Genomic DNA, 19,491 nt, shown 5'->3' on the forward strand with positions numbered 1-19,491 from the left:
AAAAAAAACCAAGTTGAAGAGGTAACAAAAGATTTTAAAACGAAAATATTTATATATATATATATTTATTACAATAAATCACTGTTTAACTGAGTCACATGCTATACATATTAAGATATATTTATATTCATGACCCATTCTTAGTTGATCAAGTTAAATTTTGCCTCCATATCTTCATGTTTAGTTGAAGCAAAATAATGCCAAGTCAATTTCAAAATTAATCCTAATTTTCCATGCCATGATGTGTTAACCAAAAAAAAAAGTTTAATGGAGACCCCCATACAGTGTTCTATAGCCTGTCGCTACAACAATTTTAACTTTTAATGACTCTTTATAATGACTTACACCAATGATGTAAGTCTTTAAAAGTATTCAGGGATATTTAAAGTCTAATGGTGTAAGTCATTAAAAGTTCTTGTTGATGACTACCAAGGTAAGTCATTAAAAGTGATGGGAGACGTTAATTTAAAATATGAATATAAAATTATTTATTTATAAAATATCAGACTTGTAAGAGCATCTGACGTCTCCCCTGGGAAGACGTGCCAGACATCTAACGTCTCCCCTGGGGAGACGTGCCACATGGGACGTCTCCCCAGGGGAGACGTTAGATGTCTGGCACGTCTTCCTAGGGGAGATGTTAAATGTTTGGCCTAATATATATATTCAGCCTTTCTTTCTTCTTCCCCGAGCGCACGAACCAGAGGCGGAGAAGGGCGATTTTCTGGGCGATTTCAGGGCCATTTTTTTACGATTTTGGCCGATTTTAGGCTATAAAATCTCATTTGAGGTAACTTTTTATTATTTATAAGTGTTGTATAATAGTTAGGATAATTTTCATGCTTATTGTCTCTAGTTATTAAGAAATTGATATTAGGGTTTATGAGTTGCGGTTTTGGGTGATTTTTGGCTCAACAAAGTGGATTTAAAGCAAATTTGAGGTAGGATTTCAAGATTAAACAATGTATTATAGTTAGAATAGTAGAAAAAATTATTTTTGTGCATTTTTTTAATATGATTTGTGGGTTTTATTAGAAATATTCGTTTAAAGTATGAAAAATAATTTTTATGTATATTTGAGATACTATATTGTTTAATTTTAAGATGATACCACATTATTTGCTATTTTTAATTTTTTATTACTATTTAATCCAAAAATTATATATTTTTTAATTAATTTTTAATATTTGTTAAGTATATATATGTAAATATGTTTTGCTAAAATGTATTTAATAATTGTCTAAAATAAGAAAAATAATTTAATTTGAATTTTACATACAAAATAGTAATTCAAGTTTATAATGTTTATAATTTTTTTTAATTTATATTATTATTTAATTAGAAAATTATATATATTTGTAATCTTTATTAAAATTTAAGTAGGTTATTTATGTATAGTTATGTTATTTTATTGATTTAGTAATCTTTTATTAATTAATTAATTTAAAATTTTAAGTTGTGGTTTTAACTGAGATTTTTGCCTCAAATTTTCTATTTCAAGCACACATTTGAGGTTTTTAAGTTTCTAAAATTTTAATAATAAATTATTGTTAATCTAATTATTTAATGAAGTTTGTTTATTAATATTTTATTAATTAATTAATTTAGTTTTGTAGGTTGTGAATTTAATAGCAAAGTGCGCTATTTGCAAAGTGAAGTAAATTTGTTAGCAATGACTATTAATTGCAAGTGGTACATACATTATCTTCTTTCTTGTTTTAATATTATTAAACTTTTGTTAGAGGGGTTTAAATATCATAAATATTCATCCATAGTGAAGTAGGTTCTGAGATTAAAATTGTGTGTTTCAGTGATAACAGAAGGTTGAGAACTGTGTGTTTTAGTGAAGTAGGTTATGGAAAATTTGTTTGTGTGCTGCGGAGCTATAAGGAAGAAACTTATTGTGTGTTATTTGAATTTTTGACTTGTTGTTCACAGATGTTTAGATCACTATTATAGGGGAAATGCTGCTCGATTTTGTCTAGAATTAAGTATTTTATTTTTCTATTATTATATTTGTATTGTGTTGTGTTTATTCGATTGGATTTGATTAGATTGACAGATGGTCAGGTTACTAATATAAGGGAAATGCTGCCCAATTTTTCGTATGCTTATTTAGTATTTTTTTTTAGTTTAATTTTTCATAGACATAGGAGATGATATGGATAGAAAATGGATGTCAACGAATAGGTTATCCGTGAAATATAAAAACGGGGTCAACCTTTTTCTGACTAGTCTACCAAAACATCCCGAGATTCCAAATAATATATAAATTGTGCAACCAAAAGTAACTAACTACAATTTCAATTATTTTGACAATCTATAGTTGAATTTTACAAATATTCTTTATATTAAGTATTTTTATTTAAATATTAGTGTCCACACCAACCAGACAAGTGACATTTGGATATTATGTGTGATGAGGATGTTAAAGGATTACATTGAACATCCACGACCTGGATATTACTTGAAGAAAGAGGTACGTATATATAAATTTATACAAAGTTAACAATTTATTTATTATTAAAGTATATATAATTAAATAATAATTAACTAATATATTTTACTTTGTATTTTTTTGTAGCTAAACACTACGCCATATACACCAGCACAGATTAATGAACTGCGACAACACTGGGCGAACCATATGTTACCGATAATTCAAAGTCATCGTCTCACATATTAGGTTTTTGTTTACATTTTATTTCTTACCATATGTCTAGCTAGCTAGAGTAATATTTGTTAATTTTGTATGTTTAACAACAAATATTACAATTTTGTATATTTAGCTAGCAAAAACATATTATATACACATTTCGGTTTTATTAATGAAAATTCACAATTTAAATTTGCATATAATTTATATTTTTTAATTAATATATTTAATTCTATTTCAAAAAACATTAATATATTTAATTCTATTAATTAATATACTGAAAATAATTATTTAATTATTTTTTTTTTTAAATTACAAAAACCAATGACGTCTCCCCCTGGGAGACGTCATAGGGCCACTTTAGATGGCTCCTGCAACGTCTCCCTAGGGGGAGACATTAAATGTCTACAATGTCTCCCCCATATAGCCATTAAATGCCTATTTTGTTGTAGTGTGTATTTATAGGCTTATGGGAACACCGGGTTTGGGCCGGGTACGACCAGGGCCCATCAGAGATACGGATACTCTTGGCCTTTCTAGTGGAAGCCCAATACAAAAGATACAACATACATGAATTCCAGACCAGCTAAGGCCCAATAAGTTGACTTGAGAGCTATATCTTGCCAGACAAAACGGTGCTTTTGGTCAGGACACTTCGAGTTACGAGGCAGATTTAGGAGACAAGACCAGTCAGAGTACTTGGCAGCGTAGACCTGAAACGACGGCGTGCAATCCCGAGGTGGCCTTTTCTGCAGGTGAAAAGTGGGGACAACGCCCACGCGGAGTGGGGCGGCTTCAGGATCCTGGACGCCTGACCCCTCTAACTGGGGATGAGGTGTTCCGGGTTCGTTTACATTTGTCCCTCTTCATTTACCACAGGCCCGGACCGTACCAGGGTCCGGGACCAGGACGCGTATGACGTGGGGGGTCCGAATGATCTGCACATCACCCGGACGACCGTCCCGGAGGACGGGACCCGGAGGGCCATGCCGGACCCCTCCAATGGGCCCAGACATGCACCCCCGACCCATACCCCACCTCTCGGACATCTCCGTACCAAGAGGACTTGGGCCGGGCCCGCATGCTTACGCAGCCCCTGACAATGGGCCTGGACGAAGGTTCCGAATCCATGTAGGAAATTGGGATAACAATACATATATACTATGTTTATATTTCGACTTAGAAAGAATTCCAACCTTAGTCAAATTTGAGTCCATATTAAGTTTTTTATATATATATATACACAAATATTTAGCCAAATTATCTAAATTTAAACATAAAATTTACAGTTTTCCATTTATGAGAAAATAAAAAATTCTTATTTTATAAATATAAGAATAACAAACCCATATATCCACACGATTCTTATTTTATTTTAATTTTATAACATTCAGTTCAATTTATATTTGATATATGTTTTGACTAGACTATTTTTGTTTTGTTTTATATTTTACTCTTTTTTTTACTATATTTTAACTTAGAGACTTTTTCCTTCCATTAAAAAAGAAAAGAAAGATTTTTACTTATAAATTGAAATTTGAATAGGAGGATTTTATTATTCTTTTAAAATTAGATGGTGAATATTTTTAGATTTAGCCAAAATATGGGGATGCATTTGTTATTAATTTGGGAAGGGAGATTCGAACTTAATTAGGACATAAGTGCCTATGATCACAATAAATCTATAAATGTTAGACATATTGTATTGATCGATGCATTTGTTTGAATAGTGAGTTGCAAACCTTAATTAAGTTAAAATGTAAATTTGGTTGGCATATATATTCTAATATCATCATTTATTCCGATTACCATTACAATTTGCTACATAATACATTTTATTTTGTTTTATCAATATAAAATTGATTATCATACTTCTAGTGCTAACCACCACAATAATACCAATGTAAATCTCATGTGATAATTTAATTAATATTGTAAAACATATATATATAGGAGCTTCTTAGGTAGAAGTATTACTTTTGCTTTTACTGTATTTTTTATTTTCAGTACTTGGAGAAATTATAACTGAATTTTTTGTATGGCGGCATACATGATAGTTATAGAAGGTATTCCGCCAATTTTAAAAAAAATCTAAATAATTTACAGTGCCGAAATTAGAGTTCATATAGTCTGTTTTCCATGCGTATAAAAAAAATCAAGCACGAGTTCAACTGACTGTTTGAACTCTGATTTTTGCACCACAAATTATTCATAATTTTTCAAAAATTGGCAGGAAGCCTGTTATAATTATAATGTATATCATCATGCAAAAAAAATTGGATTATAATTTCTCCAATTGTCGAAAATAAAAAACACCCCTACGGTAGAAACAAAATTGATGTCCTTACCTAAAAAAAATTCATATAAACTCTTAATGGTTACTACCCATGAATAATTACTTTAGTATTAGTCATTGGATTAAGATCAATGGTCAATATTTATAGTTGTAAATTAATATTTCTAAAAATAAATTTTTATTTTTTCAAAATTTTGGAAGGGCTACATGATGAAAAACGTGTATTTATTACAAAAATATAATATTGTAAATTTTTCATTTTTCAAATGTATGTCAATTTCTAAGTATAGCTAGTGTCTTTTATTGGTTGGAAACAACATCAATTATGACAAAAATAAAATAACTAAATTCAAAATTAATATAGAAAAAATATATATTTAGCTGTCCGTGACTTACTATACCAAGTCACTATATTGCCACATCATCATAATTGTTAGTACCTATCTATGGATAGTAGTCATTAAGAAATCTTCCATATATATATATTAGTGGTGATGAACACCAATAGTGTCCCATAACATTGCTTAATTGCTTTTTTGTAATAAAATGTATATATATAAATATAATTTTTTCCCTTTTGATTTTAATATAATAAAATGTGTATATTTATATAATATTTATTGAAATGTTTTTTTGGCCCCTAATGTTTATGTATCCTCCGTCATTGCCAACAAGACAACTAGTTTCCAACACACTTGGATGTGCCCAGCTAGCTAAGTGCCTAGTATACATATATATGTATCTTAGTTGTACATGAGATAGATATTTACAAGAGATTTTAACTTTCCCATAGTAAAAACATTTCAAAACCAACATGAGTTGGTTACTAAGGGATCTTATTATAAATATATATATATATATATTTATATAACTTTAGCTAATTATTAAAGGTCCATTGTTGAGTGAATGAAAATCTTCTCTCTATATATTACATGATTTTTTTTCTGTCACACCATTCATAATTTGATCTATTTACTTATATTCATAAATTTATATATTTATTTAAATATACATTTCTATGCATAGGTGATGATTTATCAAAATTTAAGTAGTGAAAAAGAGAGAAAACGTGTAATTTAGAGACAAAGAGACAGAAGATTTATATCCCAATTGAGTTATTAATTTTAGGATTAAGTTCTAGAGATCTCGACCTTGTCATATATGTAAGCTATTAATTAGTTTTTATTTTAGCCTTAAACAAATTTTGTTAGGGGTTGTAAGCTATTAATAAGAAAGCTATAGAGGTTTTGATTTTCAATTTAATTAATGATAGCAATTTGAAGAAGTGATTCGATTATTGAGTAATGAGATATATTCCAAACTAGTTTGATTGGATAGGAACCAAAAATATAATATAATTGAGATATAGGGAAAAAAGAGAGAGTAAATACATATAATAATATACAATATATGCATTGTGTTATTTGATAATATATTATTAATTATCTTACTAACTTCTTATATTTGCCGTATCATTGAAAATATCGATTTTTTTATTAATTAATAAACAGTTAAATAATAAGTTAGACACAGCTTATTTTATTTATTATAAATAAGTTATATGTAAACATGAACTTAATGTACTTTCGTCGACAAAAAAAATAATTTTGGTACTTAAGTGCTGCAAACTTAATAATTTAGGTACTTTTGCCGCATATATTTCTATTTTTTAAAATAATTTTTTCTATTTAATTATTTTTTGTTTGTTTGTTAATTTTTAGTATTTATACTTTTTTGGACCCTGTGTTTTGTTCCATTACTTGTTTGGACCCTGTGTTTTGACAAATTACTTTTTGGATCCTATATTTTGTAAAATAGTTCAAATAGAACTTTAAACCTGATTTTGGTCAAAGTTTTCTCAACTGAAATCACAAATAATTCACCAAACTAACACTTCAGAACAAAAATAAAATCATTTTGCTTAAAAACTGTATTGTTATATTCAATTTTGTCTTCATTAAAATTGAGTTTAGGGGTCTATTTGAACCATTTTACAAAATATAGGATCTAAAAATGAATTTTTTAAAACACAATGTCCAAATAGGTAATCAGAAAAAACACAGGGTCCAAAAATGTATAAATTATTTTTAGTATGTAATACCAAAAATGAAATAAGAACTTAACTAAAGGAAACTAAAACATATATATTTTAAATGAAAAGAACTTGAATTATTACGCCACAATCAATAATAATAAGGAAATTTCATGTTATATGCATGATAGCTCAGTGAAATTTTTTAAGGGTTTATACCTTTTTTGACCTTGTGTTTTGTCCCATTACCTGTTTGGACCCTGTGTTTTGACAAATTACTTTTTGGACCCTATGTTTTGTAAAATGGTTCAAATAGAACCACAAACCCGATTTTGATCAAAGTTTTCACAACTGAAATCACAAATAATTTACCAAACTAACAATTCAGAACAAAAATAAAATCATTCTACTTAAAAACTGTGTTGTTATATTCAATTTTTTCTTCGTCAAAATTGAATTTAAGAGTCTATTTGAACCATTTTACAAAATATAGGGTCCAAAAATGAATTTTTTAAAACAGATGGTTCAAACAGGTAATCGGAAAAAACACAGGGTCCAAAAAGGTATAAACTCATTTTTTAATATGTCAACATAAGTTGCTATCCCAAATATATGATCATTTTAATTTTTTGGACAAAAATATCCCCAACATTCAAACACTATTTTTCTCTCTCTCTCATTCTAATCTTGTAGATCTTGAAAAAAATACCAAAAATTAAAAAAAAATCATCTGAAATATACATTTGAGTGAAAAAATATGAACCTCCAAAATTTTCGTCAAATTTCAATGCAGAGCATTGAAATTACATCGAAAAAACATCGTTTTGGAAAAAAATCAAGTTTTCATGATTGCACCGCAAAGCATCGAAACACCATTAATTTTGCATCGAAAAAGCATCATTTTGGCAAAAAAAAAAAAAAGTTTTCATGATTGCATCGCAAAAGCATTGAAACACTATCGATTTTGCATCGAAAAAGCATAGTTTTGGCCAAAAATCAAGTTTCATGATTGCATCGCAAGAGCATCAAAATTGCATCGATTTTGCATCGAAAAAACATCATTTTGTCCAAAAATCAAGTTTCATAATTGCATCGCAAGAGCATCGAAATTGCATCAATTTTGCATCGAAAAAACATAGTTTTGGCAAAAAAACAAGTTTTCATGATTGCATCGCAAAAGCATCGATACACCATCGATTTTGCATCGAAACATCATCGATTTTGCATCAAAATTATATCGAAAAAGCATCGTTTTGGGCAAAAGTCAAGTTTTATGATTGCATTGCAAAAGCATCGAAACACTATCGATTTTGCATCGAAACATCATTGATTTTGCATCGAAATTGCATCGTTTTGACCAAAGATCAAGTTTTATGATTTGCATCGCAAGAGCATCGAAACACCATCTATTTTGCATCGAAAAAATATCGTTTTGGCCAAAAAAATCAAGTTTTCATGATTGCATCGCAAGAGCATCGAAACACCATCGATTTTTTTTATAAATATTTTCAAGTTTTTTATGGTGTTTCGATGCTCTTGCGATGCAATCATGAAAACTTGATTTTTTTTTACCAAAACGATGCTTTTTCGATGGTGTTTCGATGCTGTTTCAATGCTTTTGCAACGCAATCATAAAAACTTCTTTTTTTGGCCAAAACGATACTTTTTTGATGCAAAAACAATGATGATTCGATGCTTTTGCGAAGCAATCATGAAAACTTGATTTTTTTGCCAAAACGATGTTTTTTCGATGCTCTGCACTGGAATTTGACAAAAATCTTAGAGGTTCATATTTTTTCACTCAAATGTTCGTTTCAGATAATTTTTTTTTTAATTTTAGTATTTTTTCGAGATCTACAAGATTATAATGAGAGAGAGCGAGTGAGTAAGAGAGTGAGAGTAAGTGTTTGAATATTACATGTATTTTTGTCAAAAATATTGAAATTATCATATATTTAGGATAATAACTTATGTTGACTTATTAAAAAATTTCACATAGTTAAAACATCAAATTTCCCTAATCATAATACAAAAACTTCATATATATATAATTAGAAAAAGAAAATAAATAATGCTAAAGAAATACTCCGATTCACACATAAATATTCACACTAAGATATATCATTAGTTCTAACTATATAATTTAAAGTTATTATTATTAATGACACATTATAGTGTGCATATTTTGTGTGTGTAAATTAAGTATCTCTAACATTACTTGATTATAAAATAATAAAAAAAATCTTTGTTAAACAATATTATTATGGAGTACTATATGAAACCCATCAACACGTAATGCAAGATACAAGAAATAGTGATTTATATAATTTAATATTAAGTTCTACATAATCTATATATATATTTATATATATGGTGGATATTAAATTAAACAAATCATAATATAAGGTTTCATGTAACAACACTCTAACAATGTCAACCATATAAATCATAAATTAGATATTAAATAATTGGACATTTAACTAACTAATTTATGAATCTCAAAAGTCATTTTCACTAAAAAGGTCACCTATATATTTTTATTTATTCAATTTAAGGAGATTACGTTTCCCTTAATAAATAAAAATAAAAATAAAAAATGAATGGGATATTACTACTTACCTTATAGCGGGAATTAACGGTAATAAACGGTCAAAACAATAAACGAAGTTAACGAACCCGCCGTAATGAATGAGCTGAGTTTTGATACAAATAAAACTCAAACACAACAAAAGATCGAAAACCACAATTGGGTTTTTTGCTATATCCGCCATTGATGATGATGATGATAAGATGATCTGTTCCTTCCTACTTCATTGCCTCGCTCTTTTCGCCGCACCACGACGAACGTTACATATTCCTGTTACGGAAAGTATATCCTTTTCCTATATATATATATATATATATTAAATATATATATGTGTACTTAACAGTGTTTATAGTGAGATCGATAAGAGCATCATCATCTGTCTTACCGAGGCAAAGGAATAATATTAGAATATCTGGACCCATTCTCGGAGTCATCGAGGGAGGAGTGTTGTTGTGTTGGCTGGGAGTTAAGGAACAGTGGGCTTTGTCGTCTACTTCTTGGAAGGAAGAAGCTCCTTGGCCTTGTTAAATATGAGAAATAATCTCCGAACTGAGATCAGCATCTTATTTTATGCGTGGAAGAGCGGCTTTTCTTACTCATTTTTACCTCTCTTTTTGGCCATTTGGCACCCTGTTCTACAACCCCTTTTGCCCATTTCAGCTTTCCGAGGTTAGTTACTTGCTTTCTTTGGCTAGCTTCCTTTGTTTTCTTTTTACTGGTATTATGGTTTTGGAACATATTGAGAGGAAGTATATGTTTTGGTTTCAAGTTGGGCTGAGGTGGAAATTCATGTACTCAATATGTTTGGTGTTTTGTCTCAGTGAGAAAGGAACATGTATAAAATATACATATGTATATATAGTATGTGTTTAATGTGTGGCTATGTCAAATTGGTGGCCCAAAGCTGTAACTTTGTTTCTCATGTTTCCACGTTGCTTCTTCCTTTTTTCTCTAAACTGCATGTGGCCATGGCATTACAGGGACATTTTTCCGCAGAGGGCAGGCACTTAGTGACTGTGAATGAGATACCTTTGAAAGGTATGATCTTCCACCTTTAAATTTTCGTTCATGTAATGGTCCTCCTTGCGCCTTATATTTTTTTGCTTGGAAGGACGTAAATAAAGGAGTTAATAAAATGTATGTCTGATTCATTAGTATCCTATATCCTTAGAAGGACCTTCCAGTTAAGCGTTAGGAAACAATGCCAAATTATTCTAACGTGATGCTACTGCTATGGAAATTAATTGTTGTTGTGGGTGATCAGATTGGTTGATGTGTACCATACTGAAATATGCAGGGAATTTTTTAAAGGGGACAACTAACTCGGTTCTTGCATGGTGATGAAGCAGGAGTAAAGTAAATAATTGAAGACAGATATTGTCTGAGACCTCAGAACTACATATTCTGACCATGAAAACAAACAATTGAACTTATTTAAGGTGAGACACTGTTTTTATGTGGGATCTTCTACTAGTAAAAAAGTATCTACTTTTTCTTTCTGAAGACCAGCTAAAGACTTTTTCTAGGTTTCTTTTGTTTAGATTTTAGCACCTGTATATTTCAGTCTAATTTAGAGCCTTGAACTAGATGTGCACATGTAAATATCATGGACTGAACATTATTAATTGTTTGATCTCAATATGCAATATGTACTATTATCAGGATAAGCCAGAACATCTGATAACATGGACCCAGAAAAGCCAATAGACGATCAGTTTTCAAAGTTGCATCCATGTCTGCCTGTGAACACAAGAATTGGGATAGTAGGTGGTGGTCCAAGTGGCATATCAGCTTCTTATGCACTGGCAAAACTTGGTTACACTAATGTGACAGTATTAGAGAAGTATCATTCTGTTGGTGGCATGTGTGAGTCTGTCGAAATAAGAGGTACATAAAACATAATGGTTTCTTCTATTCCAACATTGTTATGCTTGGATATTTAGTACATGCATTCTACATTTTCAGGGAAGATATATGATCTGGGTGGTCAAGTTCTTGCCGCAAATAGTGCCCCTGTAATCTTTCACTTGGCAAGAGAGACTAGTTCTGAACTAGAAGAGATGGATTCCCACAAGCTTGCTCTCATTGACAGTGCCACAGGAGAGTATCAGGATATAAAAGTTGCAGATGATTATGTATCTGTGATATCACTGACCTTAGAGCTTCAGGTTATTTTCTACTTTTGTATGAATAACGTCACTTAAATGTTGATCTCACAGTTTGAAAAGTATTGAACGTGATGTTAGAGTTATTATCTTGAGGGTATTTTAGTTATTTTCTCTTTTATGTTATTTTACTATCATTTGTCTTTTATAAAGGTTTGGCTGATTATTTTTCTTGTAAAAAAACATTTGCTCTTCTTTGCAATACATCTAGCTCCTCTCTTTCTCTCTTCATCTCTTTGCGTTCTATAGATTGCTAATATTTGCATAATTATCACGTGAAACTCATTACCTGCAGGATAAGGCAAAAAATGCAAGTCGACTTGGCATGCATGCTGTGAGTGAATTAGCTTCAGACTTAACTCCTCAGTATCTTAATGACCGTGGATTCAAATCAGTTCCCAAGTCTGTGGCTTATGGATACACTGCTTCTGGGTATGGATTTGTCCAAGACATGCCTTATGCTTACATTCACGAGTTCACTCGCACATCCATGGCTGGAAAGATTCGGCGTTTTAAAGGTGGATACACTAGTCTTTGGCAAAAGATCAGTGGATCACTTCCAATAGAAGTCCACTGCAACACTGAAGTGTTGGCAATCAAACGTAATTCTGATGGTGTTAAAGTTGATGTGAAAGACTGCAATGGGGAAGTCAAGGTTATGGATTTTGATAAAATAATCATTTCTGGTTCTTTTCCATTCAAAAGTGGAAGAATTTACAGATCTCCGCATTCAAATTCTACAGGTTCCTTGTTCTACTTTCTTTTAGTTGTGCTATAATATCAATCATTTTCTTCTACATGTTCTTTTTTATTTTTAACTAACTTGAGTTTTTTTTTTCTGAGCAGAACATGAATCTGAAGCAATTGATTTTGGTGATCTCGAAAAAGAGTTGTTCAGTAAAGTACAGACAATTGATTACTACACCACTGCTTTGAAGATCAAAGGGCTAGATCATTTGCCAATTGGTTTTTATTACTTCGCTGAATATATGGAAGATCCTACAACAATAGGATATCCAGTTGCAATGCAGAGGTTTTATGCTGACTCTGATATTTTCTTATTTTGGTCATATGGCAATTCAGTCGACATTAAAGGACCAAAAGTCTCTCAGCTTGCAATGAGAACAGTAGAAAGTATGGGGGGACAAGTTGAGGAGATGGTGCTACAACGAAGATTCAAGTATTTTCCCCATGTTAGAAGCCAAGGTACATTACTAATTTGTCTCCACCACAAGTTTCTTCTAACGAGTTAGGTGGTGCTAATTTCTTATATTTTAATACAGATATGAAGGAAGGGTTCTATGACAAATTAGAATTTGAACTTCAAGGCTTGAGGAACACTTACTACATAGGTGGGCTTATGGCATTTGAGCTTACAGAGAGAAATTCATCATATGCCATGGCCTTAGTCTGCAAGCACTTTGCAAATAATGAGTCTGCACCAATTTTTCCTTATGTCAAGGTAATCCGATAGTCCTAAAATTATCTATTGATTGATGAGATAATTGTCAACTATTGCAATATCTATTGTTTTTTTTATGATTATCCACTTCATAAACGTAAAGCTTTTTATTTTGCAGAATTTATTTCCCTTGCAAAAAGATTGTTTGAATAAGAGTCTTAAAGGTTTAGATGAGCTTCCAGGAGTAAAATTTCCCGATCTACCTTCACTTGATGGTTATTTGAAACATTGGGGAACTCATAACATCACTCAAAACAAGACACTTTATACTTGGATAAACGAAGAAGGAGCAGTAGTTGGCCAAAGGACTTACAGAGAACTGCATGCCAATGCTTCTTGCATTGCTCAAAACCTCTTGACAAGCCAAAAGCCTGATATCAAGCCTGGTGATAGGGTTCTCCTAGTCTATGTCCCGGGTCTGGACTTCATTGATGCCTTCTTTGGATGCTTAAGAGCAAAAGTGTTACCGGTGCCAGTTCTTCCTCCTGATCCTATGCAAAGAGGTGGCCAAGCACTTCAAAAGATTGAGAATATTGCTAAATCGTGTCAGGCAGTGGCAATCTTATCGACAGTTGGTTATCACTCAGCAGTTCGAGCAGGTTTGGTGAAGAGTCTCATTTTGTTGACAGGAAAAAGTGGTAAATGCAAAGCACAGTGGCCCAATCTTCCATGGTTACACACAAATACTTGGGTCAAGAACACTAAGAATTTGCTTGTAGAAGGTAAAATTGATCAATTTGAACCGCAGCCAGATGATTTATGCTTTCTGCAATTCACATCAGGATCAACAGGCGATGCTAAAGGAGTCATGATAACTCATGGGGGTCTCATTCACAACGTAAAATTGATGCGAAAAAGATACAAGAGCACCTCCAAGACAGTTTTAGTAAGTTGGCTTCCACAATACCACGATATGGGGCTCATTGGAGGACTTTTTACAGCGCTAGTTAGTGGTGGTTGTGCAATTTTATTCTCCCCATTGGCATTCATCAAGAATCCACTCATGTGGCTCCAAATTCTAAGCAAGTATCGAGCTACTCACAGCGCTGGCCCCAACTTTGCTTTTGAGTTGGTTGTTCGAAGGCTAGAGTCTAGCAAGGATCAAATATATGACCTTTCTTCCATGATTTTTCTTATGGTTGCTGCTGAACCTGTGAGGCAAAAGACTTTGAAAAGATTTATTGAGCTCACGCGTTCTTATGGTCTATCTCAAGGCGTGATGGCACCTGGTTATGGCTTGGCAGAAAATTGTGTCTTTGTCAGTTGCGCATTCGGAGAAGGAAAAATCTTGGTGGACTGGGAAGGAAGAGTGTGTTGTGGTTATGTGGTTCCAAATGATGCAGATGTCGATATCAGAATTGTTAACCCAGAATTGAGTGAAGAGCTTGAAGATAATGGAAAGGAAGGTGAGATTTGGATTAGTAGTCCAAGTGCTGGAGTCGGGTATTGGGGTTGGGAAGAATTGAGTCAGAAAACTTTTAAAAATGAGCTCCAAGATCATCCTGGACGTATATACACTAGAACAGGGGACCTGGGACGAGTAATTGATGGGAAGTTATTCATCACTGGAAGAATTAAAGATCTTATCATTGTAGCTGGTAGAAACATTTACTCAGCTGATGTAGAGAAGACAGTTGAGAGTTCATCCGAACTTCTACGTCCAGGTTGTTGTGCTGTTATTGGCGTTCCTGAGGACACTTTATCAACAAAAGGGATTTCTGTTCCAGACAGCTCTGACCATGTTGGTTTGGTTATAATTGCTGAGGTTAAAGATGGAAAACCTGTTAGCAAGGATGTAGTTGATCATATTAAATTGCGTGTTGCAGAAGAACATGGAGTCAATGTTGCTTCTGTTAAGCTTATCAAGCCTAGAACCATAAGCAAAACGACGTCAGGAAAGATCAAGAGATTCGAATGCCTTAAACAGTTTACTGATGGGACATTGAATGCAGTACCAGATCCAATTATTTCTAAAAAGGTTTTGAAACGATCCTTCACTACAGGAACATGTAGAGATGGAAACACCCCCCGCGCTCAACTAGTGAGTTCTCCTATACCAAGTCTCATAATGAGCAACAGAGAAATTACGGAGTTTTTAAAAGGAGTAGTCTCTGAACAGACTGGTATACCCACTAAAGACATATCTGAAAATGAGAACCTAGTCTCCTATGGAATTGACTCAATTGGTGTTGTCAGAGCTGCTCAAAAACTTTCAGATTTCCTTGGTGTTTCAGTTGGAGCTGTAGATATTTTCACAGCCTCTTGCATTGCAGAGTTGGCAAGCTTTTCAGAGAATCTATTGCACAAGTCCCAACCTGAGCAATTGAGCACTCTATCTCATGTTACCGAACACGAGATTGATTTTGCTGAGCCTTTAATGGAAGTTTCTATGTCTCGCCAGTTACATATCTGGTTGCTCCAAAATCTAGCTCTTGTTTATGTTGCTTTCCTTCTTGTTTTCCCTGCCTATTTGTCATTTTCCCTTTTCATGTGGTCTATCTCAGCCATTGGTCCATTGACAGGAGGAATTCTCTGGTTAGACTATTTGATCCCTTTGGCTCTTGCTCCTCTTGCTTGGATTTTTTGTATCCTTTGTACTTGCCTTTGCATTTCTCTTTTTGGAAATTCTTTCTTAAGGCCAAATTATGCCTTGAGCCCTAAACTTTCCATTTGGTCAGTTGATTTTGTTAAGTGGTGGGCATTGTATAAGGCTCAAGAAGTTTCTTCCAAGATTCTGGCAGAACATCTTAGAGGTACAGTGTTCCTAACATACTGGTTTGAGATGTTTGGAGCTAGGATTGGATCTTCAGTTTTGCTCGACACAGTTGACATCACCGACCCATCCTTGGTTTCAATTGGAGATGGAGCTGTTATTGCAGAAGGTGCTTTGATTCAAAGTCATGAAGTAAAGAATGGAACTGTAAGCTTTCAACCTATTAGAATTGGCCGAAATTCGTCTATTGGACCTTATGCTGTTATCCAAAAAGATAGTGTTGTGGGGGACGAGTTTGATATCTTAGCTTTGCAAAAAAATGGAAGCAAGCATGTAGTCAAATCTGCCAAGAGTGGTAATCTTCACAAGGTAAGTTATTTTCAAATTCTAACCCAACCACACAAAAATTATAGTTCACTTGAAGATATTAAAACTGTCATTATTATAATTTTCACTTTTCTCATTTTGAAGCATTCTAACATAAATTTCAGGGAGCATTGCAGCCAAATGTCATATCTAAGACTCAAACTGATTCCATTTACCATTTGATGGGAATTTACTTAGTTGGCTTCATCAGCTCTTTCTCAGCAACCATTTTGTACTTCATCTACATTTGGCTGTCTAAGTCGTCTCCTTCCCCACAAGAATATGCATTTATGTGCAGCTTTGGAGCATTTCACTGGATACCTTATGCCATCACTGCATATGCCACCATGTTTACTAGTGTCTCATTCAACTTTTACGAATTTTCCTTCTACACAGCCATTTTTTACTTAGCTCATGGCCTTATACTCAGCTTGTTCACCTCTGCTTTGACTCATTTCTTATCTTCAACAAAAAACACAAAGGAACATCATTTCAGGTCATGGCTTTGTGGGAGAATCAGAATTGCATGTCACCTTAGATTTGCCAAGCTCTTATCAGGAACAGAAGCCTTCTGTATATACTTGCGCCTTTTAGGTGCAAAGGTTGGGAAATATTGCTCTATCAGGGCCATCAACCCAGTTTTTGAACCAAAAATGATTTCTATTGGTGATGGCGTTCATCTTGGTGACTTCAGCCGGATCATATCTGGATTTTACTCCTCCAGCGGGTTTACAAGCGGGAGAATTGACGTGCAGGATAATTCAGTGGTTGGGAGTCAAAGCGTAGTTCTTCCCGGTTCAATAATTCAGAATGATGTTATTCTTGGGGCACTTTCAGTTGCTCCCATGAACTCAGTGCTTCAAAGAGGTGGTGTTTATGTTGGTTCTCAGACTCCAGTCATGATTAAGAACACCATGCACTCTTTGGACGATCGCATTGAAGAGATGGACACAAAATACAAGAAAATAGTCGGAAATCTTGCTGCAAACTTGGCTGCCACAACTCTCAAAGTTAAATCAAGATATTTCCATCGAATTGGTGTTAGTGGGAAAGGGTACTTGAAGATTTATGAGAACATCAAAGATTGGCCTGACCACAAAATCTTCAGTCCGGGAAAAAGCTATCCTGTGATAATCAGACATAGTAATAGCTTGAGTGCAGATGATGATGCTAGGATTGATGCTCGTGGTGCAGCCATAAGACTACTTCCAGAAGAAACCAGTAGTGATCAGTCCTCACTCCTTGATCTCACACTGAAAACAGGCAATGCATTCTATGCCCGAACAATAGCAGATTTCGCGACATGGCTAGTATGTGGTCTTCCTGCAAGAGAAGAATATGTCAAGCGAGCCCCTCATGTTCGTGATGCAGTTTGGGCTTCCCTACGCCTTACAGAGTCGTATGCTCAGTTGCACTACTACTCAAATATTTGTAGGTTGTTTCGATTCTCAGATGGAAAGGAAATGTACGTAAAGTTCAAGTTGAGGCCTTATGATGATAGTATCAATGAAGATTCTGGTAGGGTCGAGCCTATTGGGATTTTACCACCCGACACAGGTGCAATTCCTAGAGACAAAAAAGACACTCGTCCATTACTTTTCCTTGCAGAAGATTTTCGCAACCGTGTGAATGAGACAAATGGGGTTCGCTATGTTTTCCAGTTACAATTCAGACCAGTTCCGAATGATGAAGCCACGCGTGATGTTGCACTTGATTGTACGAAGCCTTGGGATGAGACTGAATTCCCATACATTGATATTGGAGAGATTAACATCAGTGAGAATTTATCTGCAGAAGAATCAGAGAAGTTGGACTTTAATCCTTTTCAAAAATGCCCTGAGATAGATGTCATTCATGCCTCATCATCTTCCCAAAGTGCTTCAATTGATCACGGCCGTTCATTGATATATGAGATCTGTCAGCATTTACGAAATGGAGAACCAATCCCAGAAGCCTGGAAAATCTTCCTGGAGCAGTCTGATGTCAAAGTAGATCTTTCAGGTTGTCCCATGGCTGCAACACTAGCTAAGAAAGATGAAAAGGCAGTGACTCTTCAAAGAAGTTGGTATCAGACGCTCTGGGCAACTTTTGCCCAACCTCTACTCCAAACAGTCTTTCCTATTTTCCTCTTGGCATTAGTGATCTTTGCTCCATTGAAATGTGTTCTTCACTTGAAGAAAGCTCATGAACTCTCCCTGCAATGGCTGCTTCCTTTGTTTTGGGTATCTTCAGGTTATATGGCTGCATTATCTTGCGTGGCGGCCAAATGGGTTCTGGTGGGAAAGAAGAAAGAAGGTGAAACAGTACTCATTTGGGGCAAAGAGGTTTTCATGGATACAACATGGCAAGCCTTCAGAACACTTGTTGGAGATTATTTCATGGAGATGACAACTGGGTCTGTTATGTTCCTGATATGGATGAAGCTTATGGGCTCGGATATCGAGTTGGAAGAAGGTGCTTATGTGGACAGCATGGGAGCTATGTTGAATCCTGAAATGGTGGAGATTGAAAGAGGTGGCTGTGTGGGAAGAGAAGCTCTCTTGTTCGGACATATCTATGAAGGAGATGGAGGGAAAGTTAAGTTTGGAAAGATTAAGGTAGGAGAAGGTGGTTTTGTTGGGAGCAGAGCTGTGGTTATGCCTGGGGTGATAGTTGAGAGTGGAGGCAATCTAAGTGCTCTCTCGCTCGCCATGAAAGAAGAAGTGATTAAGTCAAGGTGAGTAAGTACTACGTATCTAAGTGCTTACTACTAAAGATTATATATACATACATATATAGTTACCAATATATAATAGAAATAAATAAGAAAGCTCATCAATTTGTACGTGCATTCCCATCCAAATGAGTGTATTTCGTTTTATATGGTTTTTTACCATATTTATAAAATAAAAGATGATGAGATATATTCATTATGATATGTTATACACACACACACACAAAATATATATATATATATTTATTCATTCATATGATATGTAATGATAGTTAGTACATGAAAAGTAACAGAAAAACCAGGTTGAAGAAAAAGATTGCAATTGAAAAGAAATGCCATTGAAAGAGCAAAGAATTTCAACTTGACCCATTGGAATTTTACTTGAAAGAGACTTTGTTTTGAATAAGGTTTTAGAAGAAAAACAAAAAACGAATTATGACAATGAAAGTACTAAGCTAAGTCAATATAAACAACAAAAAATGAATCTTATGAGACTCTAAA

At 33.6% G+C, this 19,491-nt stretch overlaps 1 protein-coding gene across 1 annotated transcript; it reads left to right on the forward strand.

Moving 5' to 3' along the window:
* Positions 1-9,715: 9,715 nt before the first annotated feature.
* Positions 9,716-19,189, forward strand: LOC133790366 (uncharacterized). Its single transcript, XM_062227977.1, has 10 exons — positions 9,716-10,240; positions 10,552-10,609; positions 10,869-11,010; positions 11,234-11,458; positions 11,537-11,739; positions 12,032-12,479; positions 12,583-12,942; positions 13,020-13,198; positions 13,317-16,280; positions 16,403-19,189. Exons 4-10 carry the CDS (start codon positions 11,257-11,259, stop codon positions 18,995-18,997), a joined length of 6,951 nt encoding a protein of 2,316 aa, XP_062083961.1. The 5' UTR covers positions 9,716-10,240; positions 10,552-10,609; positions 10,869-11,010; positions 11,234-11,256; the 3' UTR covers positions 18,998-19,189.
* Positions 19,190-19,491: the final 302 nt, after the last annotated feature.

The sequence above is a fragment of the Humulus lupulus genome, chromosome 7 (assembly GCF_963169125.1).
Source record: "Humulus lupulus chromosome 7, drHumLupu1.1, whole genome shotgun sequence".
Lineage (NCBI taxonomy): Eukaryota > Viridiplantae > Streptophyta > Magnoliopsida > Rosales > Cannabaceae > Humulus > Humulus lupulus.

Coding starts and splice junctions, on each gene's coding strand:
- LOC133790366 (XM_062227977.1), top strand. CDS start 11,257: ATGGACCCAGAAAAGCCAATAGACGATCAGTTTTCAAAGTTGCATCCA. Junction 11,740..12,031: donor CACTGACCTTAGAGCTTCAG/GTTATTTTCTAC, acceptor CATTACCTGCAG/GATAAGGCAAAAAATGCAAG. Junction 12,480..12,582: donor TCCGCATTCAAATTCTACAG/GTTCCTTGTTCT, acceptor TTTTCTGAGCAG/AACATGAATCTGAAGCAATT.